At 46.1% G+C, this 25,666-nt stretch overlaps 1 protein-coding gene across 3 annotated transcripts; it reads right to left on the bottom strand.

The window, feature by feature from the left end:
- Positions 1–1,840: 1,840 nt before the first annotated feature.
- Positions 1,841–23,916, bottom strand: pde7a (phosphodiesterase 7A). Of its 3 annotated transcripts, none has more exons than XM_052054522.1 (12): positions 22,829–23,916; positions 10,992–11,052; positions 7,233–7,322; positions 6,592–6,758; positions 5,899–5,962; positions 4,931–5,127; positions 4,662–4,793; positions 4,384–4,475; positions 4,151–4,295; positions 3,674–3,770; positions 3,486–3,566; positions 1,841–2,750 (listed from the first exon to the last, which is right to left on the bottom strand). In XM_052054522.1, exons 1-12 carry the CDS (start codon positions 22,964–22,966, stop codon positions 2,533–2,535), a joined length of 1,482 nt encoding a protein of 493 aa, XP_051910482.1. In that variant the 5' UTR covers positions 22,967–23,916; the 3' UTR covers positions 1,841–2,532. The 3 variants fall into 3 exon arrangements, with proteins under 3 accessions (XP_051910482.1, XP_051910483.1, XP_051910485.1); XM_052054523.1 differs by having other exon boundaries at positions 7,233–7,319; XM_052054525.1 differs by lacking the exon at positions 7,233–7,322 and having other exon boundaries at positions 22,829–23,915.
- Between the last annotated feature and the right edge of the window lie 1,750 nt (positions 23,917–25,666).

Genomic DNA, 25,666 nt, shown 5'->3' with positions numbered 1-25,666 from the left:
ATAAACCCCAAGGAAGCAGCAGCTTGACCTTTCTCCCATTTTCCCTCCCGTTTGTTTCTCGAAGGCTCGTGTAAAACATGCGCAACTTTCCTAATTTCAAAAGCGGTGCATTTGCCCAATTTTATTCACTGATTAACATTCCGTGATTGGGCAGTTCATCAAAATGTACATTCCTTACATTGGTTACTGGCGATGAGGTGCACTTGCGTTTGAATTAAATTTTGGATTGAGAGGAAAAACCTCCAAAAACAGCGCAAGAAAATTGTAAATATGTGGAAGCGATAACAGAAAAGATACGCACTTTTTTTTACTTCTATAATAAACGCCGACTTATTAGCTTTTTACCTGAATGTATTTTCATGTTGCTTCGGCCAAGTACTTTTCCTAAAATTTTTTTTTTTTAATCCTGATTTAAAATGTTAATCAAGGACTAATTTTGTTTTCATACTACATTTAAAGTCCAACCACCGTCGTAAGCGTCTCGTCGCTTATTTGATGGTATTTTCATTTCAATGTACCGTATTTTCACGACTATAATGCGCCGTTAAAAGTCTTAAATTTTCTCCAAAATGGACAGGACGCCTTATGATGCGGAGCGTCTTGTGTATGCGCTGAGTTCCAAAATCTGACTGACAGCCGACACGCTGTTTATATAGAGAAAAGGCGGAAGTGACTGGACAGGCATGCGGCAAAAAAGTCGGCCAATCAGGGAAGGGTGGGCGTGTATATATACATATATGGAGAGCGAGAGCGAGAAGGCAGACGTGAGAGAGGAAAGGCATGCGGGCGTGTAAGTGGACGCTAAAGGGACGCCGCAAGCAGGTACCAACACCTGTATAGAGTGTGGCAATGTGCATTGTTGCAAAACAACTTCGGTTTTGGTTTCTAAGAACCCCCGAAAATAAATTCTACAAAGAGACACGCCTACGAAGCTCAGTTCAAACTTCAAGCCACCGGTTATGCTTTTGGCATGTGTGCCCATCTCACAGCAGCGGTGAAAAACCAAGTCAAGCAAATGAACTCTGAGCTTGCTGTTATTCCCGGAGGCTTGACTAAAGAACTCCAACCGCTCGCTGGACATCGGCATCAACCGGGCGTTTAAAGTAAAGTTGCGAACGGCATGGGAACAATGGATGATCGATGGCAAACACAACTTTACAAAGAGTGAGCGACAGAGCTGGGCGAGTTACGCCACAATTTGCGAATGGATTGTGGCTGCTTGGACAAACGTGTCTGCTTGCTTGCTTGTTCGGGTTTTTAGCAAAGCCGGCAACATTTCTGTGGAGCCACGTGGTAATGAGAGTGACTCTGACAACGAGAGGGAACACTGCGTTTTTGATGGATTACCGGTACTTGCACAATTGTTTGATTCTGATACAGAGGATGAGGACTTTGATGGATTTCTGGGTGATGATTGATCGAAAAACTTGAGTACATTGTACGATGGCTAAATAAAATACAACGGAACTCAGATTTGCTTCCGTTGCCTTTTTAAAAACGTGTTTTTAGCTTGTATCCGTATGTCTTGGCATGCTACCGTATGCTTCAAGCTAACGTGTTTTTAGCGTGTGCGCATGCATGCCGTATGTTTAAGCTGGCGTATGTTTTACCACTTTAAAACTGCGGCCAATAATACAGTGCGTTTTGTCTATGTGTAAAATACAGAAATAGCACCCGTTAATGAGATTGCGCCCAACAATGCGGTGCGGCGAATGGTCGTGAAAATACGGTACTCTACTTTGGACTTGAAATTAAAAGTCGATAGCGGTTATTCGTCTGAATAGAAATCATATTGAAGGTGATTTTTCTTTTTTTTTTTCTTTTTTTGTGGTGCCCCCCCCCCCCCCACCTCCGAAGCATTTGCCTGTCTCGCCAGACGGGCAAGCCAGCCCTGTGCGTATGGCTTCAACTGCTTTGTGTTTCTAAAAAGTGGTCGTGAGTGAGAGTCGTGTGTATGAGTGTGTTTTTTTTTTTTTTTTTTTTTTTAGTATGGCTTTAATTGCTTGCACCCCCCCCCCCCAAACAATGTGCGCATGCGTGTGGCTTCAGCTGGTTTGTGCTTCCAGGAGTGAGAGTGTGCGTGTGGCGTGGAGAAGAAGAAAAAGAAGAAGAAGTAGTAAACAGTCTGGGTTGGTCGAGAGGCAGCAAACGACTGGGCTCGTCACTTTTGGAGGAAGAATCAATACAAAAGTGACCCACGCACGCGTACATACACTGCATACGCGTCTTGTGTGAATACTCGGCATCAAATGGCACTTTAAATGTCTTCAGGAGTGACAAATAAATTAAAACGAAAAAAAAAAAAGTTAAAAGGAAAAAAAAAGGAAGGGAAATTACAGCAGGCGCCAAATGAGGTATCTACGTATTGCTCTATGTCCAAAAACAATTCAAATTAAATAAATTAAATAAAATCAGTGGTTTAGCGGAGGAGGAAGAAAAAGGAAAAAAAAAAGTTGTAATCAAACCTAACGGGATCAAGGCGCTCCCCCCAGTGTGTCTGCGTGTTCGCGTTTGCGTGTGTGTGTGTGTGTGTCAAGAGGCGTCAGAATACTCCCCTTCCCTGAGGTTTGTCTTTGGAGAGGCTTGCGCTAGTGGTGGTGTTGGCGGCGGATCTGGGCTCGGGCTTTGTTCTCTGCTGCCCCAGCTGGCCTTGTTGAGGCCCATGTGTCCCAACATGGTCTGGGACAGACGCGTGTCCGAGAAGCGAGACCACTCGGCGAACAGGGGCTCCGCCACATACGTCATGAACCCTGAAAAAAGGCATAACCACTTTAAAAAATAAAAATAAAAATGTAAATATACTGTATATTTAACTCTGAAAATAGCCATTTTCAGACCCTTTTCAAGTCCAGTCAATATAAAATGAAGAGCTGGCATTAAATGTGTTCGGCGTCTGAAAAGACATCTCAATACGTCTTTGGGAGTGAATGAGGTTTTTTTTTTTTTGACAAGGCTGTCATTTTAACGAGAATAAAGGTCCTGATCCCACAAAGGTGATAAGCGCGACTTGAACCTAACATTCTTAACTATCGTACAAATTGTCAGCAGAATGGCATGGTTAGCAAAGTCATTTTTAGCATGCTGTCACAATATCCCAAAAAAACTAAACAAAAAAAGCAGTCATTGTTTTAGCGTGCGGTCACAATATTTAAAAAATAATAATACATTTTTAAAAAAGGCAATGCCATTTTTAACTTGCTGTCACAATATCCAAAAATAAATCAATAAAATACTAAATTATTTCTTCTTTATGGTCATCCAGGTCATGGTAATTAAATCCCCAAACGTTTAATCAAGGCAAGTGGACTTTGTGTTTGGTAAATTGGTTGTGCTTTTTCTTTTTCCCGAAAACGTTTTTTTTTTTAAATGACTGAAGCAAGCAATCAGGCTCATGGAATGTGAAAAAATTATTACATAAAAATGTAAATCGCTAGCAGTAGAAGGGTGACAGGCGGTGAAGGTGTCCCTAATGAAGTGTCCCTCACCGATTTGAATGTTGCCCACTGTGTTCGTGGCTCTGTCACAAAGTGGGCTGACTTCCAGTTTGTGCTTCTTCTCAACGTCACCTGCGCGAATCATATTTACAGATCAGGAAAATGCTGAAGATGCAACAACAACAACAAAAAAAGGAAGCTTGGGAAGGCGTTCGCGTCATCTTTGAAACGGTGTCGACCTTGTTGGAAGAACTCCTCTGTGACTTTGTCACTCCACTGCTTGCTCAGCTCCCACGGTCTGCACGGGTTACAGATGTCGGCGCACTTCAGAGCCATCTGCCACGGAACAACCGCAAAACAAAGAGAATCATCGTTTTGAGGAGAATGAGTGCGAGGAGAAAAAGCAGGAATTTGTGAAAATCAAGTCCAAATACTGTCTTGACATTTGTGAGAAATGTATATATATAATTTAATATTTATTTTAAAAATATTTTAAAAAAAGAAACAGCGAATTCAGGAATAAATTCAGGACATTGGGAGAAAAATAAAGTCTTAAAATAAAATTCAAAAATCTATGTAAAAAAAATTAATGTTTTCATTTACATGAGATTTAAGTCAGAACTTTTCAAGAAAAAAAGAAAATCGCAAAAAAATTCAAAAACAGCTCCTAACTCAAGAAAATTGACTTGATTGTGGTAAGGAGAAAGAAGTAGCACCTGTAGCACAAAGTGTCGGTGGCTGGCGCTGCTCAAGCACAGGTTGCTCTGGTCCAAGTGCAGACGGAACCTGGACAGGTAGTCATTCTGTCTGCTGATGTCCGTGGCCAGGATCAACGAGCCCAAATCCCTCTCCAGGCTCAAACTGAGGACGCACACGCACACGGGCGTCAATCCAAGTCCAGCGAGAGAGATTACATCATCCTCATCATCATACGGCGATGTGAGCGGACCTGTCTTCGGCAGGCAGGTGGGAGAGGAGTCCCGTCTCTCTGAGCAGACCCACGGCAGACTTCCAGTGGTGATTCTCCAGAACTGAGGTATTCTGTGGACAACAAATACAAGTCCAAATTTAGAAATGTAACATTTCAGTCTGAGATTGATTTTTCATGAAAAGAGGGGTAAAAAACACTTATGACAAAAATTCAAGGCTTCAAGGTTAATATGTTCATGACGCCCTCTTGAGGTCATTTGAGGGTAGCTACAAAGAGAATCCGAGGTACAGCGTCACCTTGTAGAGTGAAGCCAGATAGTGGTCAGTCTTGATGAGGAAAGGCTGGTTGACTCCAGGGTGGTCCAGGTCGTGAGTGGCGGCGGCCAGCAGGCCCAGCAAGATGTCGTACGACGTCAGAGACTTGGCTAACTGCGCTCAACACACACAAGACCAAAAAACTAATCCCACAACTGTATAGCGATCAGGCAGTAAAAATTTGCAACAGTGCTAACAACATATGGCGTAACAGAGCTGTGAAAAACGTCATTGTGTGCCCAGCGCCTCACCGCGGGCTCCCGCAGGTAGCAGTACATGGCCTGCGTGACATCGGCGGCGTGCACGGCGTTGTGGTACGGGTTGTGGGCGTGATAGTCCTCCTGGACCAGGACCAGGAAGCGCCACAGCCGAACCACATCCAGGCGGAACAGCTGCACCAGGCCGTACTGGTCCAGCAGGTGGAACGTCAGCGTGATCAGGCTGTTTCCTACGAGGGCGGAGAGCGTGATGGAAATCAAGAAAAGCTTCGGTCGGTGCCACTGTTTGAGTTTGCAAGACGACGACTGAGGCTCAACGAGTTCATGTCTTGCGTTTCAGTGTAATCCTAACATGAGAAGGATAAACTCGTTAAATAGCCATAACATGACAAGAAGAAAGTTGTAACACAACAAGACAAAATATCACTTCAAAATGATAAAAAGAATATAATATTGAGAAGAGTTGGAAGATTAAAGAATAAAGTCATGACTCTGCAAAAAAGGTCACACCATTCAGAATTCTCTTTTAATTGTACAAAACACAAATATGTTCCGTGATTGTTTTATTCGATCACATTTTGAGAACCTAAGCTAGCTAACTTGTCACCTGCCATAAGCCCGCATGAAGCGAGGACAGGAATTTGAATCTTTGACGCCAGCACCGTGGCTTTGAGTCCATCCATCTTTATTAAATATACTGTTGACAAAAACTAGCCAAGAATAAAGAGAGTTGTTAGCATCTCACGCTAGCCGCTAGCTAATATTTTGAAATCTTTTCAGAGCCGAAGACTTCTACGGCTGACAGGGTGTTTGAGCCAAAAGAGGGCCGAGCTAAGACATAAACAACCATATTTGGTTCGCTAACCTGTCACATGTGCTCAAACGAGAGACTTACACAACTTTGGTGGCTCATTTCATTTTACACTGCAATCGTAATGCATCGGGCAACCTGAAGATGGCGCCATTTGGACATAAATGATGCCTGCGACGGTTGTACGTACCATTTGTCAACCTGTCGAAGAGGAAAATGTCAAAATTCCAGTTGCCCACTTTCTCCAGCATGCACTGCAAAACAAGAATATCTCGTGTGAATATTACGGAGTGGTCATTTCCTTCGACATGTAGCTGAGGCAGTGGGCCTGCTGCTGTAACACGCCACTGCATCTGCCATCTTTAATGTGGCAAATTCTGCCCGATAAGTAAATCTGCTTTCCAAATGCCCACAAAAACTAATACAGTACACTTGATTTGAACCATTGCTGAATTACAGCCTTGTAAAAAGTTATGTTGGGATACCTTTATTTGAATTACCATAAAATATAAAAAATAAAACAATTTATGTACAAATTGTACGTGCTCTTCTTTCCCCCCTTTCGTAATGCAACACCAAATTTTTGGAGCGAGACTCTGGATTGGGAAATACTTAAAAACAAATTAATCGGAATCAGATGTAAAAATAAAAAATGCGACAGGGACAGGGACTAAGACCAAGATTACTTTGCATCATTTAATATGATCAGACAACATAACGTGCAAGGAAGGTGCAAATATTACCACTGACAACTTGGGAGTCGCTACGAGCCAGATTTGGCATTGACCTTTTCGGAGGGGGGGGGATTAACTAACTGAATTGTTTCAGCCCTCGCCATAACTTTGTTCAAGTCGCGATTGTTCTCTGGGTCACTCGATCTTACGCGGGCCTGTCCAGTGTAGTCCTCGTCGAGGATGGGGAGCGGGATCTGATGGGCGGTCCCACGCAGCAGGCGGGACGAGTGCAGGTACCTCTGGAGGCTGAGCAGCCGGCGCACCCTTCTCTCAGGGGTCGAGCCCACCGTTGCTTCCGACTCGCCGCCCAGACGCGCTGCATATACAACACGCACACACGGGAAAACCACACGCACGTACACACAAGTGACGGTTAACAATAATTCATGACAACTATTAGCCTTTCCTTTTTTTTTTTGGGAGCGCAAGCTAGTCACATGACTTCCGCCCTCGGCTCGGTGCTGACGAAGCCACCCACCAGTAAGCCTTTTTGTCTGGCCTTGCACTGCAGACCTGCTTTGTCAGTGCTCTCGCTCTCTCGCCCTTACACACACGCACACAAAAGCAGCATGACTGAATAAACTGCGACTGCAAGCTGGAAACACAGCAGCGTGAGGAGCGCATACACACATACACACAATGCGTCTGTGTTGTGATGTCATTGACAAAGTGTGAGTGGGGACACAAACACACACACACACATCATAACTTTGGGTTTATGTGAGGTCGTGTGTGAAGTGGTGGAGTGGAGGGGCGGCGGCGTTCGCGACGGAGGACACGTCGTACTCACTGTGAAGATTTCGGAAGTCGATGCACAGATACGGATGGGAGCTTCGGCGTTCCGGTTCAAATCCAACCTGACTTCTTACTCTCACATCTCCTGGAAGAAATTTGCACTTATTTCCCCAAGGCTCATGCAATCGCAGGACAAATGTGTGTAAGTGAGAGAGAGAGAGAGAGCGAGAGAGAGTGAAGGTGATTTCAATTATTTAAGTGTATTTGGGGTAAGGCGTGGATCGAGTCAGTGTCGAAAAAAAAAATGTTCGGGATGTTCAAATCTTTGCTTTTTTTGCTGTGAATCGTGATTACTGGCGAAGATAGGGCCTGTTTTTGTTTTGTGTGTAATTTTTTTTTAATCCAAATGATTCAAGTTATCTGATGAATCCTTTTCGGCCCCACTTTTTGGGGGCCGTCAACAGAAGCCGGCGCTGTATCCTTGCGGCAGGTGCGCCTTTAGGAAAGACCGCTCGGTCATTTTCAAAATTAAGAAATAAACGGTGTTTTAAAGCCGGCCGGGGCTGGAAAGTGGATCGGGAATCGGTTTGCGGCGACAAGCGCTTTGAGGCTTGTGTATCATTGTGTTGAAAAATGTTCTGCATGTGCAAACCACACACACACGCACACGGAAGAGGACAGACAAGGAGCTGGGCATGCAATGTCATCACAACACAGAACCTGTGACGGTGATTCTCAGCCCAACTTTCGTATCACGAAATCAGAAAACAGGGCAGCTGAGCTTCAGCCACAACAGCAGCAGCCACAAGTGCTGAATCATTTCAAAAAGGGGGGGGGGGCGTGTAAAACACTGCAGTGTGCGTTTCCAGCGTGGCACTTCTCATTTCATTGAAATTCTCATCATGCGTACACCAACACACACGCACGCACGCACCACACTTGCCCCTGCAAAAAATAAATAAATACAATTTGTCGAAAAGTCTCAAAAATCCATAAAAGTCACAACGACACTATGTTTGCAGCGGCCATTTCCTAAGGTCCTTCAAAAACAACCTCGCCAGAGATCTGATCCGATGGCTAGCGAATTTGAACCACGTACACGAGATGCCGAATCGCCAAACATTCACGTTTTCATCGTTGCATGTGGGTGAGGTTTTTGGGTAGTGTGCGGGGTACACTCTGAACTGGTCGGCAGCCAATCGAAGGGCACGCAGAGACGAACAACCATCCACGCTCACACTCACACCTAGGGAAAATTTAGAGTGTTCAATCAGCCTGCCATGCATATTTTTGGAACGTGGGAGGAAACCGAAGTACCCAGAGAAAACCCACGCAGGACCGGGGAGAACATGCAAACTCCACACAGGGAGGCCGGAGCTGGGATTGAACCCGGTAACTCTGACAGTACACAACTGTACAACAAAAATCCATTTGGTCTCATTATGATATCACAAGTAGATCAACAAAACGGACTCAAATAGACCCACAAAATAATCCCATCTTGAAAATATGCATTCAGTCTTCCATTTTGGGTTGAAGCGGATATTTTAGGGTCAACGTTACAAAGGTTGGTAAGAATCACGGGATTCCAAAGTGCAGCCTCAGTTTTTTTTTCTTCCTGAAAACGCACCCCCCCCACCCCCCAATCACATTAACATGAAATTTGGGCGGCATGTCTATCGTTAGAAGACACACAAAATAGTCTCAAGTACCCAAGCTTGAAAAGACACAAGAAGTCCGCCATTTTGGTTTGAAACTGCCATTTACGGTTCAAATTTTGAAAGAGATTTGCATTTCTTCTGTGACCTCAACAGTTTCATTTCGCAACAAGCAATTCGGCATGTCTATCATGAGTAGACCCACAAAAAAACTTAGAGGAAGTCAGATATTGTTTTTTTTTTTTGCTGGCATCCATCATTGGGTCATTTTGTCAATTCCTGCCAAAGATGAATGACAGTGAGAAATGGTGTCTGTCTGCCACCAAATTTAAACCACCAACACGCCAAAACTGTGATGGGGTTCATTAGCGCCCCCTGCAGGCAACCCCCCGCCCCCACTTGATTTTGACAGCCGACAATATTTCTGGAAGTAGTCATCGCAAAGGAACGCATGTCCAATCCGCGGCGTCACACGTGCGCGCCATCAATCAGAACGATTCATACGGCTCGAGGCGAAGGATACACGCTTGCGTGAGTCCGTCCGCATGTGCTCGGCCCAGGGCACGTGCGCGCACTTGACGCCGTGATTAGAAAGCGTTGCGAGAGTCACGGGATCTGCGTCAACTCCCCCCCCGCAATCGCAGCTGCAGTGCATTAATGGAGGGGGGGGGCAGGGGGGGGGTTGGATGTGGGTCATGTCATTCTCAGTGATGGCGGGATGACACTGGGCTATGTGAGCGTGCGGTGAATAGAACTCATCCACAAAAGCGGATGGCTTGCGCCTGTGACGTAAGGGGAGAAACCGCTGTTGTACTCGGCCGAGTGAAAGGATTAAAAAGAAAATGGGGGTTAAAAAAAATAATAATAAAAAACGCTCAAGCGCCTTTAACTCGGCTCAAAACAAAACACGCAGCAGCAGCAGCAGCTGTTGACTCGCAACGTCAACAACTGGAAGCCACTCGGGCTCGTGTGTGTCTTCGGTTCAGCAGCGGACACCAGATAGTGGATTTCCTCCAAATGACGCCATCCACTTCGTGCAAATAAACGCCTGACTCGTTAGTTTCACGGGCGAATTCACGTGTCGAAGTAGAAGCCCTGCTATGGCCGGCTCAAACCAAAATGGCAGACTTGCTGTTCAATTTCAAGCTTGACTTTTTCCATGCGTCCTGTAAACACATCAGCCAAAATTTGCATGCAATGGGGGCATTTTTTCTGAAACCAAAATGGCAATTTTTAAACTAATGATCGCTAGTGGGGGTGATCAATTTTTTTTTCATGACGGTCCGGGCCTCTTCCTCATGAAATTTGTCCAGAAAATGGCGCCATCAAAGCAAAACGGGACAACCCCCAGCTCAATTTCAAGCATTGTTGCTTGAGACTTTGATGCATCCTAATCGGCATGCCCACCAAATTTCATGTCAACAAAATGAAATGGGGGGGGGGGTGCTTATTATACAGTCCAAATCAGGGGTGTCAAATTCATCTTTGTCACGGGCTACATCGTACTTACGGTTTCCCTTGGAGGGCTGTTATGCATTTTGGGAAACCATCTAAATGTTTAACCCCCCCTCCACATATTGCATACACCGCGCACAATCAATTGATGAAGAACTAATTTTCAAATCAGAAGTCAAGAATAATGTCTGCTATTGTGGATTACGTGTGACAATTTGAAATTTTGGATCAGACTTTAGCAAGCATCATGGAAGCTTGATTTGCTTTTGCGGGCCACATAAAATGACGCAGCGGGCCAGATCTGGCACCCGGGCCTCGACTTTGACACCCATGGTCTCAATTGTTCCCAAGACATAACCTCCACCCAAGGCCATGATTTTGATGGCCCTTTCATAAACATAGATGGAAATACTCCCAAATTAGATCATGAGCACAAGCAGTCTTAATGCCAAGGAGGCCAGAACAGATTTTTGTCTTCTTATTGCAGACTCGTCAACCATTTTAATCCCGTTTCAAACCGGCTACTCAATGTCAACACGCCGAGATGAAGAGATAAATGCTGATTTTGATTTCATTGGAAGGGTGTGCCACCTCTCTCCAGCTTCACATTTCGAAAATGGTACAAAATGGACGCGGTCCAGCCCATCGGAAGTTTGGGAGCGGGCCACCTTGAAGTGCGTCGCGTCGAGGAAACCACTTACCTAGCATGCGAATGTACAGCGCCGTCTGGTCCGAGCTGTCGTACGAGATGGCCCCGCGTCTCTGCGTAAACACACATAAACAAGAGATAACGCTTGTAAAGTGACACTTTGTAAAGTTTTAGAGCGCAATAGCCGGCCGGGGGAAGGTGGCGCAATGTTGCGAAACTCGGATTTCGTCGTAACTACGCGTCTGTGTGTGGGTGAGAGAGAGTGTACATAAACACTGATAAACGCAACGCCAACACCGTATCATCCAGCCGATACCGCGCTCACGGCGCTGTTATCAGTTGGGAGACCAAACGTGAGGTGCATGCGTGCCAGCTGTGTACACACACACACACACACACACACACACACACAGTTTGGCATTTTTGTGTCCCTACCATTGAAACTAAACTAAAATACCAACACGTCCAAAGAATATATGCCTGCGAGTACCGTTATATGTTGTCTGTCTACATGTTGCTGCACCGTTTGTGTTCAAAATGCTGTGGCATCCCGTTTTATAGCACCACAAAATAGATGCTGATCGTTCGGCTGCATTTGTTTAAAAAAAAAAATTATAGCAATTAGTGAGCAGATTTTAAGTCATTTTAACCCTTTCATGCACAAATAATGATAAGCTGTAACCAGATAACACGTTAAGCTGTCCACTGTATTGACCGCTGTACCTGAAAGGGTTCAACGAGGGCCAAGGGAGTCCAATTTTTTTTTTTCCCCCCTCTGTTCGAATCTGAAGCACAGCAACGTTTGTAGCCAAAGAGTGTCTTCCTGCGGATACCTTCCTGAAACTTTTTGTTCCCTTTCAACAACCTCATCTCGTGCGTCACAGCTGAAAAGAAAAGACAATTTCTCGTCGGTCGGAGCCGGCGCGCTCCTGTTGACCTCGCCACGGGAACACGCCGCCCGACACGGACGGCTGCCGAGTCGCATGTGCGGCGTGGCTCAGCGGGGGAGCCGCGAGAGTCACGAGCCCACTTGCGGCGGACGTAACTGTGACGAGCGAGCGTGTGTTTGCTCTGTCAACACACACCTGCTGTGGGGAATTGTTGGGGGGGGGGGGGTTGTCTGCACTCGCTCTTCTCCGTGCTCTCAACACGGCCTGGGCGGCCATCCAGGCCCGACCGGCCGCCTGCGGGTCTCCCCCGAGGCTGGGGTTTCCTTTTCCACAAAAAGCCGGCATTACTGGACGTCTACCTCGCCGGCGCCCGGCCGTTTGGCTGCCGACTGACTGAGTTTGAGAGTCAGGTTTCTAAAAGCCCCCATTCATATTTACAGCTGGCTCTTCCGGATCAAAAGCTAGCAACAGTGCGGGTCACTTTTAGAAGTTTGCAATGTGTTCAAAAGGGTTTTGAACGGCAAAGGTAGTATTAAAACTAAGGAAAAAGTCGATTTTCAGATCCCGTTGGAAGGGTATTCAAAGTGACTGCCGCGGAAAGCCAATTTTGCGGAAGCCGCTGGTTTGAAATTGCGTCGTTTTGCGTGTTTGAATCAGTCCAAAAGCGAACAATTGAAAACATTAACATTCGGAAACTGGTCTCAAAAGGATGGATTTTTTTTTTTTATTGTTGACTTTTCAAGGGCGGTACTTGCCGCACCCACCAGAAATCATACTTCAAATACTGCTTTGTTTTGGAATTTCGTCAGTCAACTGGAGGATAAAAACGCTTCAAAACAAATCTTAACATTTTCAGGACAACATCTGGATTGTCAAGTCCGTTCCAAAACGCAAGTGACTGAAATCCCAAAACGCAAGTGACTGAAATCCCAATTTGGGTTTTTTACATGATTTTGGGACCAGAAACCTGAAAAAAAAAATAATAAAGAGGGTGCAATTTTTTTGAAAGGGACTTCTGAACACTAGTGTAGCTTTTCACATCCCGTATTTCCCGCACTATAAGGCGCACCTAAAAGCATTCCATTTTCTCAAAAGCCTTATAATCCGACGCGCCTTATATATGGATCACGATTCGGATTTCTTGGATGTAGTGTTTTAAATGTTCTATAAATCGCTTTGTCGCTTCGTTACGGCTGCACCGCTTATGAAGGCTCTATATAAATTGTATTGTATTGCATTCCCTTTACCGTAGCTCCATCTAGTGGTTGCATAACGCAACCGCACCCACTATTGCAGCTTCCAGTCTATGCGCTTTATAATGCGGTGCGCCCTATATTCGAAAACGGCTTTAAAATAGGCCATTCACTGAAGGTGCGCCGTAGAATCCGTAGCGCCTTATAGTACGGAAAATACGGTACATAAAACTTCAAGCATTTAACAGTTACTACTAACACAAACACACTCTGCTTGTCCACTTATTACCTCAAGTCTCAAGGATTGCAAAAGTCTCTTACACACACACACACACACACACACACACACACACACAGGACAGTGCATGTCCTCTGAGGTCATATCTCCAGTCGATTCAAAGCTAATATTTCACAAGTGAGCAAACAGCTCGACGCAGGGTTGGGTCGTCTGCAAAAAGCTGTATTTCAGTGTCAACAGGCCGCAGTGTTTACACACTTCCCCGGCCCCTCGGTGTGAACCATATAGATTGTTTCCAAGCACGTGCCAACTACACAATGCGCGTTTTATTATTTGATTTTTTTTTTAGCGAGACGTAAAAGATGGTTTCGTGCGCATATGCAAAAAAAACAACGCGCATCAACGCACCGTTGTTTGGACAAGGCGGCCCTGTGTGGTCATACTTAAATTGTGGTCACACAAAGGTGTGGCTCCACCCAGGTGCCGATGCACTCGCTGGGGATGTCATCGAAACGTGCAAGCTCGGTTGTGTGGGAAACAAAAACCTTAAAAAAAAGGTGATCACTTTTTTATGGTTGGTTCAACACGGGGGAGATTTATACAAGTGAATAGTAAAACCCTTTGGTGGCATTTTCGGTATCGGCGGAGCTGAACAGGGTCCTCGCCGGATTGGTCAACAAATCATGGACATGTCTTGCGATGTCACGTGTGTTCAAGTATCGTACCGAAAGTTTTATGTGTCATGCTTGCGTGCTTTTCTCTTTGTTTGACATCAATACCATTTGCCCTACAGCCTCTGGCGTGGAATGAGGCGGGATTAAAAATTCTCCCCATCTGCCAAGCAAATGACCTCCTTTCACTTGGAGAGGGAGTGGGTAGGAGTGAAGGCGAGGGTGGGGTGGGGGTTTGGGGGGGGTTCCGGGTGAGGGGATCCAATCAGAACGAAAAATTGGCGGGACTACGATGGAATGAGGTCATTATAAATATGACCGCGTCCGACGCCGATCAATTTGGTGATGACATTTGAACAGAGAAGCAGGCCTTCCTTCCGTGTCGCATTTTTTTTTCTTTAGACCACTCCCTTTATTTTGAACGATGATTTTCTGGTTCTCTCCGTTTAACGGTTTCAGTCACGCATGGAGTCTGATTGTTCGTCCGAAAAAGTGACGGTAGTTCTTTTGTGGCAGTTTCCATTTCCCTGTTTGGATGCCGTTGTTGTGAATGAAATTCTGACATAACAGAAGCTGACCGGAACTACTTTGCCGTCCTCCCCCACCCCAAACACGCAGCACGGTTTTCTTTCCAAGAACATCCCAGGGTGAAGCTATATGTCGTCGGAACTACTATTGACCGAAGCGGGAAATTTTTGATTGATGACGCAGATAAGCGCCATCAAACTTTGTCTAAAATTTGAACGCATCACAAGACAACAAGCCGTCAACGGCAAATCGTCCAGTAAATATTCTTCCTTTGACATCTTTTGGTGTGTTCTACGTTTGTCTTGATGCCTGGCGTTGCATAAAGATGATCTGTGACTGCGGCGGTCGAGAACGGACTCGTTTCTTTTGTATCGCTTGCAGTGCACTCCTAACATAATAAGCATGTCCATTGTCCCCCCCTCCCCCACCCCGCTCCCCTGTGCAATTCCATGAAAAGCTCATTTAAACGTGGCTCTGTTTCTTATCTCGGCTCAGCCTCTGCGCCTGGGGTTGCGATACTCAAGTTTCAGAGGTCACAGATGGAGGGGGGGGGGGGGGTAGATTTGAGAGTCAGGGTCACAAAAGCTCTGACGGCGCAAGTTACCCGTTTGACTGTTACAGTTTGAGTTATCGTCACGGATGTGAACGCAAACAACCCCGTTGCAGCCCCCCCCCCCCCCAAAAAAGACGATGCGAGTTACTGATGAGGAACATTTTGTATTTCATGCGAAACCAGCGCAGCAAATTAATGGCGGTTACGTCAGGCAAACCTAACTGGATCTTCCATTCGGTCGGAAGCAGATCCGGATGATTTGATGTTACTGGCGTGCCCCGCAAGATATGAGACACACAAGCATGGCGAGCAAGTTGTTTTGCACATCTTGCTTCACAGTTGTGGAGTTGCGGGGGCGGGGGGTGGGGTCCGAAGTTCAGTTGTGGCTTTCCTGCCAATATGTATAATAGGTTCGAAGACTCCAAATCAGGGGTGCTTCAACCTTTTTTTTTTTTTCGACCCAAGATCTATTTTTCAATCAACCAGCCTCCCGCGATCGAGCCGTTACCGCACTTGCACGTATACAAACCCACACGCCCGCACAATTAACTGCCCCGCCACATGAACGAAACTGAAAACTAAAGTAGATAAGAGTTTGGGAGTCTGTGAAAAGGAAATCACCGCCTACCTTAGGAGAGACCCGAGACGCACTTTTGCACCGTCTTAAGTACAAGAACATCACGAACGTAGCTCGAGTGCACCATTTAAAAATGTTTCCCCTTGGAACACAAAAAAAAGGTCAGGCGACACCATCGGTGAATAATAAATAAAAAGTGGCCTGTTTATTAAATTGTATTTTATTTTTTAAATGTATAATCTTGTGAAAGTGAGACTGATCGGGTGCAGTAACACAAAAATATAAAATGACAACACGGACGCACACAAATGTTTTTTTTCCCCGCCCCCTGCATTTCCTTCTACACCGCTCGCGATCGACTTGGGACCAATCCGCGAGCTACCGGTCGATCGCCATCGACGTATTGAGCACCCCTTGCTAGAGACAAACAACATGTGTCGCTCAAACTTCTCTGCGCAATTCACCTCAAAAGGAAACCCAAGTTTGAACCCGGATCTCCCGACCGTGAGGCAGACGTGCTAACCGCTAACCGGCCGTCGTTCAAACACACCGACTTATGGTTGATGTATTACAAAATGGGAGGTGGCGGGGCGGGGAACAAAAGCTCTGTCGGCAGGGGCTAATATCAGCAACCGGGCGAGATGAACGAGTTGCTCCACAATCAGAACAGCCTGGCGGCCTTTGCAAACAAACTCCCAGTTCATCACAACATTGCGACACAATGCACTTCTCCATGTCCTTTCAGGGCCGGTCGACCGTTACGGTGCCCCTGTTGTGGAATTCTCACACTTCCTTCAAGAGGACAGGTGTTTCTCACAGTGAGTCAACAAACAGAACAAGCCGGCGGGTTATCCCTTTGACGGATACCGCGAGTGGCCAAAAGCGGGTCAAAGTCAGTTGCAGACGCAGAAAGAAGGCTTACGACCTTCTTGCAGCACATTCCAGTAACTCGGTGTTAAGCCTCAAGCGAGGGTCGATTGGGACTAGACCGGCGCGTGTGCATGTGTTCGTATTAACGAAAAAAAAAAAAAGCATGGCCTAGCTGGAATGTACTTGTTGCGAGAGTGTTTTACGAGATTGACTCGCTCGGTTCAGGGAGAGACCGCTGTCAGCTGGAGAGCAGCTGAATTGCCCCCCCCCCCCGTGCTCGAGGTAAAGGGCGACCTATCCGGTTTGGTTTTTTTTTTCACTTGAAACCGGTGGATAAAGTGCCATAAACTGCTTTTTATAAACTGCCTTTTATGTCGTTTAAAAAAAAAAAATTTTAACCAGCGGTCCGTGAAGGCACCCCCGGTGGGGTCGCATGGAGGGGGTGGGGGGTTGGGGGGGGGAGGGGCCTTGTCTACTCTGCAAAGGAATTTCATTCATTTTCAACAATCATCCCAAGGCTCTAATTGCTTCCCTGGGTCAACTTTGTCTTAGCCTCCAAAAGAAGGCCCGGCAACTATTTGGAGGTTAAATCCACACACACACACACACACACACACACAAAGAGACAAATAAATATGATCGTGTCCGTCAGATCTATGTTGATACGTGGAGTCGCCTTCTCATGGCCGACTGCGCTCGACACAAAAAAAACAGAACAGTCATGTGATAAGAGCCCACCCCCCTCACAGATGGGACAGGGGGAGGGGGACTAGAAAGAAGGCCAGTGTCTTGTGTCCAAATGAAAGCAGGATGCGAGGACTCACTCCCGTTTGTTTACCAAATACTACACGCTCCTGCTTGGTGACAAACAAGGTTGCAGACTGCGGGACTGTCCGGGAGAATTTTCACAGAAAACCTCGAGCTGGCAGCACGGGGGTTAAAAAAAAAAAACAAGAGAGGGAGGGGGGGCTTTGAGGACACTTGTGAAACACTTGGCTCCTTTAGCATTCTTACCACATCCTGAACAGACGTCAATGCGAGGGCGCTGCACAAACGCACACGGCCTTATCGCCGCAGTTTAAATCAACAAAGTATGCCCCCCCCCCCCGCGCACCCCTCCCCCACATACAGTCACAGCTTATCATTTACACGCACACAAAACAGTCATAGTGCGACTACGGAGAGAGCGGTGCTATCTGCCGCTCTTACGCACGAGCTTATCGCTCCGTGTGTCTAAACATCTCAGATGAGGAGGAGGAGTCAGTTTTAGGCCAGAGACCAGCGCGGCTTCGGGCCATGATGGTGGCGATCGGGCCGGCCGGCTACGATACGGCAGATAGCCGAAAGGCGTTTCCGTGGTCCAAGCGACTGACCTCCGTTATCTCGCCGATGCCGCGTGACCTCCGTGTCATCATCATCTGATCATTAATCTTTTCTATCTGGCTGTGTCAAAAGTCGGCGGTTCTCCCGGCGCTATCTGGCAGTGCGTCATTTGTACCCAGTGCTCTATCACAAATTTTTAGGCGTGCAAATTTTGAGTTGCGCGACTTCAGTGTAGTCGAGACGGCGACTAAAAATCCAGACGAATACCTTCCAACAGTAATTCCCGCAGAACATAGCGAACATACGCCGGCGAGTGATGTACTTTCGTATCAAGGTGCGCCTAAATTTTTTTTGGCCAGGAAAAGGTCAAATTATTTGTAGGTCTCTAATTATGGGAACATCGACGCTAGGGATGTCAAACTCATTTTTGTCGCGGGCCACTTTGGAGTTACATCTTCCCTCGAAGGGCCGTGATGACGAAAACGGAATTAACTTTTCATCATCACACCGTATAATTACTTGTACACCAAAAAAAATAATAAGATGGCTTCCTAGTTTTGAAATCAGTCAACTATTAGTTTGTTGTCTGATGGATTATTGTTCAAGTGAGTGTCAACAGGGGAGCAAAATTATGACAAAATGTCAACATTATTTATGACACATTTTGGCATTTCGGTACGGCTTTTGGTTAGCCTCATGGAAGTTGACACCCCAGATTTGTTTTAGCGGGCCACATAAAATGACATGGCGAGCCGAATCTGGGCCCCGGGCCTTGAGTTTGACACCTGTGCTCTCAATTAGGAGTGACAGTCAAAAAAAAAACTGGTTAAAGTGTTTTGCTTAAGGCTAAACTTTCAAAGTACGGGGTAGGGGTGAAATTAGTTTCGAAGAAAATGTTTTTATGTGGTTGCCCATTGCAGGTTGGGGGTGGGGGGCGGGTCTTAGAGCGTACACCAGGGGTGTAAAACTTATTTTTGTCGCGGGCCACATTGTAGTTAGGGTTTGCCTTGGAGGGCCGTTATGAATTTTGGGAAACCAAATAAATGTTTAACTCCCTCCACATATTACAGAGCGCACAACAAATTGATGAGTAACGAGTTTTAAAACCAGAAATCAAGAATAACGATCGTCATTGTGGATTACATGTGACAATTTGACATTTTGGTTCAGACTTTAGCAGGCATCACGCAACTTGACATGCTTTGCTTTGCTTTCGTGGGCCACATAAAATGATGTGGCGGGCCTGATCTGGCCCCCAGGCCTCGACTTTGATAACGGTGCCGTATACCCCGAGACATTTTTGTTTGGTGGCGCGCGATGGGCTTTTCAAACGATGTGGCTTGGCTCATGAGCTGCCAAACACCGAGCAGCGAAACACACCAGCGCAACACAAGAGAAGGCTCAAAGCGCTTCGAGTAATGTCAGCATACTATTTCAGTAGCTGATGCAGCGATTGGCATCCCGCCTACACCGTGCTCCCGTGGTGGAAACGCTAGCCAGGTCAGGGGTTTAGGGTTCCGCGTCGTACCGCGTGCGAGCTGAACTGAATGGTGGCATTCGGTATACTAAAAAAAAAAGGGCTTTTTGTATTTTCTGGAAGCCGAACTCTGAAAGGAAGCCACACGGCGGTGAGATCGCGGCTATGCGGAACCACGAGGATACGAAAGCAGTGAAAAAGGATCCGCTCCTAAAATGTATGAATGTGTGAGATGGGAGGCGTGTGACTCCTTGCGGCACACTTGCGGTCCCTTTTCCATTTCGGTCTTCGTTCCATGAAAAATCAAATAAAAAAAAATGCTCGCCGGAACTTTTAGTCATCCTTCATATCACCTCAAGGAAGCAAGACTTTCAGCAGTAACGGATAAATGAGGCCTTTTGTTATGCGGCGCGAAGCCTCTTCCTCCTCCGCCGCATTTTTCCTTCCAACCCGTTTTGCAAAGCATTCCCACAGAGCGACGCATTTACCCGAGAATCGCGCACGTCTTTAACCCGCCTTGGCCCTGTGTGTACAAGAGGAATTGTCGTCATCAGCGGAGGCAAAGAGAAGAAGAAGGTGGCGATGGAGAGCGAGAGTAAGAAACAGAGAGCCTGTGTGCGAGTGGAACAAAATAGACGAAAAGAAAAAATAAAAAAGACGGAAGAGACTCTTGGGCCATCTGCGAGTCTGGCAATTGGCCAAACCACTGCCCGCAGTGCCGGGGCACATGCCCGACGGCACTGGTTCGACCATGCCAGGCCCCGGCCCCGCTTCCACAAACAACAGGCCTGCGGGACCGCGTGTCAAAACAAAGCGCGGCCGCAAAGAGTACACGCGCACCTCTGGCGGTGGTAAACACGAGTTTAGAACACGGGATTTGTGGATGTGGAACTGCTCCGCGTATGGAGTTGGTAGACGGAGCAAAGTTTTCGAACGAGGTTGCTTTCAGATCCGGCTTGGGACTTTTCACAAAATGGACATACAGCAATCAGACGGGTTTCCGCAAAGCGGTAAAGTTCAGTTCGTCTCAAGTTGCCGCTACACGATTCTGAGCTTTAAACCTCCAATCTGGCTTGCTTTCCCATCGCCGGGTTAGAATGACCCCCGGTTTCCACAGAGTGGTAACACCTCGACCCTAACTTAGAACGCACAAGTCACGTATTCAAAAGCGAAACCGTATTTTCAAAGTGGCACGTTTCAGTTCCGTTTGTGACGACGCAGTTCTCGGCTTCAAAGCCGTATCCGTTTTACATTTCGATTGCGGATGTATTTTCATTCGTTTTTCGAATGCAAAAAAAACGGCTTCATTATTTTAGGATTTTTTACAATGGTTTACAACACCAACGTATGTGTGCCACAACAACCATGTTCGTACCGGCACAGTTTACTTTGTCAAAGAATGGCTCAGTAAAATCCCAATACGGCTTTCGTTTTCTTCTAAAATAATCCGGTCAGTTATTTTCAGACTTGGACAAATGGACACACACGAAATCACGTTTCGAGATGGTGAGTAACAGCTCGTCAGTAGCCTACAACGGACACGCCAAAAAACGTGCAGTGAAACCAAATCTGCCAAAACATTTCCGACATGGTAAAAGTCAGTTCACTTTGCCCCTAAACAGTTCAGAGTGTATATTTTTGATTTGTTACTTTTTACAAATGGACACCAATAAAACAATGTGCTAAAAAACAAATAGCGAGTGGTCCACATCGGTGTCGCCACAGTTCAGTTTCAAGCTATTTCTGTCATTGCATATGACAATGACGTACATTTTTCATCCTTGCGTTAGGACCCTCGGCACCCCGAACAACAAGCCTGTGTTTCCACTTGCACAAAGTATGCACAGCTGCAGTTTGTGACAGCGGCCGTTCCGATCAGTTACTGGACCATAAAAACTTGGGGCCAAACTGCCTGGTGGAAGGATATAAGACGTTTCATCCATTTTTGGGGGTTCCCTTTAACTTCCAACTGATTTGAACCTTGCTGCAGTTCTCCCAACGGACAGAACAGGCCAAGCCAATTGCTCCAAACCACCAAGCGCCCCAATAACAGTGAGCTCCATTGATAGCGTGGACTATAGACTTAAAGAAAGGCCCCCCCTGTGACAGCGGGCTAGCTTCAAAGCAGACACACATGGGTGCATATGTAGGGCGGGGTGGTGCGCAAAGCGCTCATAGCCCACTTGGGCAAAGAGGGGTTCTCCAGGGGTCGGCCGGTGACTTCATGCTTCGTAAAGATGTCTGACAGTGAAACACGGCGCAAAAGCAGGAGAGTCGGCTCTTGAGTAGATGAAAGGAAGGGAGCCCAACTTTTAAGAAAGAAAACCACTGACAGAACTATAAACATTGGCCCCCTAACTACGCTTGCTCTTTGAAGCATTTTATGGACTGTGGGTATTTTAGGAACCCTAAACACAATCGCCCTTTTGACCCCAAACTCACGGAGAAGAACCCTGAGAAGAAAAAAAAAAATTCACTGGCTAACATGGAATTCACAAAAACTGAAAGGGAGCAGGTACAAGCGTGACTTATTTTGTTTCTGCCAATGTGTCAAAGGGATGTTGACATAAATAACAAGTGCAGCGGTGTTGGCATGTTCCCGCTGATAGATGTAGCAAAATTGCAAAACGAGGCCTTTATCTGTGCCTAACACGTGCACAGCGAACCGAAAAAAATTTGGAGTGTGGTCAAAAAGCGACAAGACAAAGTGTGAGAGTGTCGCAGGTGTTTGTTGAGCTGAGACACCCAGCAACTACCTGCAAATGCCTATGGGCCTATTTGGTAAACTCTGCTTTCTAAGGACTTGGAAATTAGTGCACACAATTAAAGGGATGGCTATACAATGAATGAAAAAGGAGGTGGAGCAACACAAGTGCAAAGAGCGTGTTGTCCTGTGATAAACTTTGAAATCCAAGGGACCCAAACGACAAGGAGTTGGCCTTGTGAATCATTATGGCCAGGTTGGCTACACAAGGAGTGAAAAGAGTGTTTGGCTACATAATGAGTGGAAAAAGTGCATGATTACCTGCAAAGGCTGTCAACGTTTGGGGACCTCGAAAAATTTTAAAGTTGCTCATAAGACCCTAGGATTGAACGCAAAAAGAAAGTTGGGCTACACAATGAGTGAAAAGAGTGTGTGAAGCTTCCATACCTGTTTAGGATCTGGCATTCTGAAGAGCAACGAGCTAGATGCTACTTTTTAAGGTCTAGAAAACTAACACAACCATTTTGTGGGTGGCTATACAATGAGTAACAATTGCGGGGCAACACAATGAGTGGAAAAGAGAATGCTGACATTCATAGATCTCGTATTCGGGGCGCCTGGATAGTTATTTGCAGATTTTTAATGCGTACGGAATAAACCAAAGATTTGGGAGGGTGCCTCCACAATGAGCAAAAATGAGTGGAAGGATACACAATGAGTGGAAAAAAACATTTACCTGGGATTAACTATCTGCATGCTCCTTTTTAAGGCCACAGAAATGGGCGCAACCATTTGGGGGTAAGCTAGACAATGAGTGACAAGGGAATGCATGGCTACACAATGAGTAGAAAGGGAGTGTGATTACCTGTGAAAGCTGTCTGGGGTCTGGGGCCCCAAAGAGTGAGGAACTGGAGCTGAAACTGATGGCTCCCCTGCGGCTCAGGACGTGCTTGGGAACTGGCCTGTCCAGAGGCAACACCGGTAGCTGATAGCATACTTCCATTGAATAATCGGGGAGATAACAAAGAAATACTTGTAAAAAATAAAAAATATATATAGCAACCAAAGAAATGTCAATAATATGATGTGCTGTCCAGGTTTCAAGTGTTTCTGTTCATTGTGGGCCACTCTGGCACAACTTCCATTGGGGGAAAAAACACCATTTGAGCTCCTTTGGTGTCATTGTGAGGCCAATAAAGACAGATTACAAACAAAAACCTCAAGGAGAGCCTTTCCTCCTCGTTCTACTCAAATCCAGGCCCGGGGACCCAACAGACAACGAGACCTTGTCATTTTCGGGGTCTTTATGAAGACGCTTCCTCATTTTTTGTGCCCCCCCGGCCCCCACCTTTTCCTCCTCCCTCCTTTTCAAAGCAAAAACGAAGGTCCTCTGCTTTTTGAGCTCCGCATGTTAACGGACAATAATAGCGACAACAGCAACAACAAAAAAAAGCTCACTTCCACCCCCGAACAAAAATTGAGCTTCGACGTCTCACGTTGACAAATCGCCGCCGAGGGGAGAGCCCAAGTCCGGGTGATGAGAGCTCGACAAACCGCCGTGGCGTTGTGGTGCTGGTTGTTGGCAATGGAGTGGGGGTGTCTTCTTCTATTCCCCTCGGCCTCACTTGCTCATTCGCGGTTCCGCCCGGGTTCAACACGTCGCTAGCTCCTTTTGACGACAAAAGTGGCAACCGGGCTCGAAGAAGAGGAAGGGGGAACCCCGGCGTTCTTGCCCTTAGCTCGTCCGCTGCGTTCCCGGTGGCTTGTCAAGACGAATCATGGCCATGGATACAAATAGTTATTTCAGCTTGAAAAAAAAGAGAGACAAAAAGCACCGTTTATTTTACGCTTCAGATTCAAAATGGACATTAACGGTCTCCCGGCTGCTGTTTCCTTAAAGGGCGACACCACCTGCCAGAGATGGTGCTGTTGTGGGGGAGCCACACACAATAAAGGGGGAACTAAAACGCCTTCGATTCACACACGACCAATAGGAGATAGGAAGTAGTTGTAAGCGCCAAGCTTATTGGCTGCTTTTCCTCGTGCTGAATGAACGCCACCTACCCATTGGCTCGTTTTCCAAGACCTATTCCGAGTGGTGAATTTCTCAAGGGAATTCCTCCACACAACGGGGCTTGCCCTGCAGCGGTCTCCACACACACACACACACACACACACACACACACACGCACACACACACACACACCCACACACACACGCACGCACACACACACGCACACACACACACACACTCACATACGCTCACACACATGCGCGCGTACAAACGATTGCTTGTGATTACCTTCCTTTCATGACTCATACTACTCAGGAGCTCAGCAGTAGTGACTCAAGATATTTCAAATGTAAGGGCACACTCAGCAAATATCTTTGTTTCATTGTGTGTTTGTCTGGCATCCAAACATACTATTGATTTTGCAGTATGTGTTTACTCTGTGTGTGTGTTTTATAAAGTGCAGCTGAATACACAAACAGTGGAAGAGTAGATCAGTGGATCATCTGCCACCAGCTCCATTTCTCCATTGTGAGACAAATAAAGTTTTTTTTTTTAATCTTATCTTATCTTACCAAAACCACCAAGCATTAATGGAGCCGAATCAGGGCAATTTATTTAGGGAGTTCCGCGCACTTTGAAGGAAGAGGTATTTGTATGTGTGTGTGTGTGTGTGTGTGTATGTGTGGCGGGGGTGTCAATGGATGTGCCATAGCAACAGTTAGGCTCTGTGCTTAATAACCCCAACCCTCAATTTCCACGTCTTCCCCTTATTACTGTACTCTACTCCCCCCAACCTCATACAAAGGCATCCAACATCCATTTCCAGACACCCGAGAGCACGACAAGGGTGATAAAATGCCATTGGAGTACGTTTTTAAGACCTGATGGGGAGAAAAGTGGTGTGTTCTTTGAGTGGCATTTTAAAAAATACAAGATCAAGATCATCACTCGTTAGTTTTAAAATAAAACAATACAATGCTCACTCTTTCAGGTTCGACAATAATGACAGAGATGTGGTGTCTGGGGTGGTATATGGCAAACGTGTTCATTATTGAAAGCAAAGTACACAAATAGCGATAATTGGACTCAATCTGATGAGTCTTTTTTTTTTTTTTTTGCTCTCTTGCAATAAAAAGTAGCAAAGGTCAGATTGCGGAATGTCTCCTGATGGATTTGTCTGTGGTGTGGGGTGTTTTAGAAAGATTTTTTTCCGGTTGGGGCAAGAATCGTGAATGTTAAACCTGCTTAATATTTAAGGCAAGGTACACACATAGCGATAATCAGATTCATTTGACCTTTTTTTCCTGCTCCTATATTTCATTCTGACTACTTTCAGTCCACTTCGAGGAAGTAGGCTGTGAAAGACTCATGCACAACAGCTAATTGATAATGAGGCAAGGGAGCTTTTTTGGTCTGCCAGGTGAGCATACGTACCTGCTGATTGCCCTTGAGGGGAGAGAGGGAAGAATCCTATGAGGTCCCTTCGCTCCATCAACTGCGGGAATTGATTCAGTCGTTACCTCATGACGACCCAGCGAGAGTCATTTAACGTTTCCGGGCTGCAGTTTTGTACCATTGGACGTGTATTTAACGGATGGTACGTTCCATCCTGGTAAAATGGTAAAAGTCTAATTGTTTCGATGAAATGCAATGTACAATCTTTATTATTAAGATGAATATAGTTGGGTT

Source organism: Hippocampus zosterae, chromosome 20 (genome assembly GCF_025434085.1).
Source record: "Hippocampus zosterae strain Florida chromosome 20, ASM2543408v3, whole genome shotgun sequence".
NCBI lineage: Eukaryota > Metazoa > Chordata > Actinopteri > Syngnathiformes > Syngnathidae > Hippocampus > Hippocampus zosterae.
This window is presented reverse-complemented; position numbering and strand designations above follow the sequence as displayed.

Coding starts and splice junctions, on each gene's coding strand:
- pde7a (XM_052054522.1), bottom strand. CDS start 22,966: ATGGAAGTATGCTATCAGCTACCGGTGTTGCCTCTGGACAGGCCAGTT. Junction 6,759..7,232: donor CGACTTCCGAAATCTTCACA/GTGAGTACGACG, acceptor TTGTATATGCAG/CGCGTCTGGGCGGCGAGTCG. Junction 5,963..6,591: donor ACTACACTGGACAGGCCCGC/GTAAGATCGAGT, acceptor CTTGTTTTGCAG/TGCATGCTGGAGAAAGTGGG.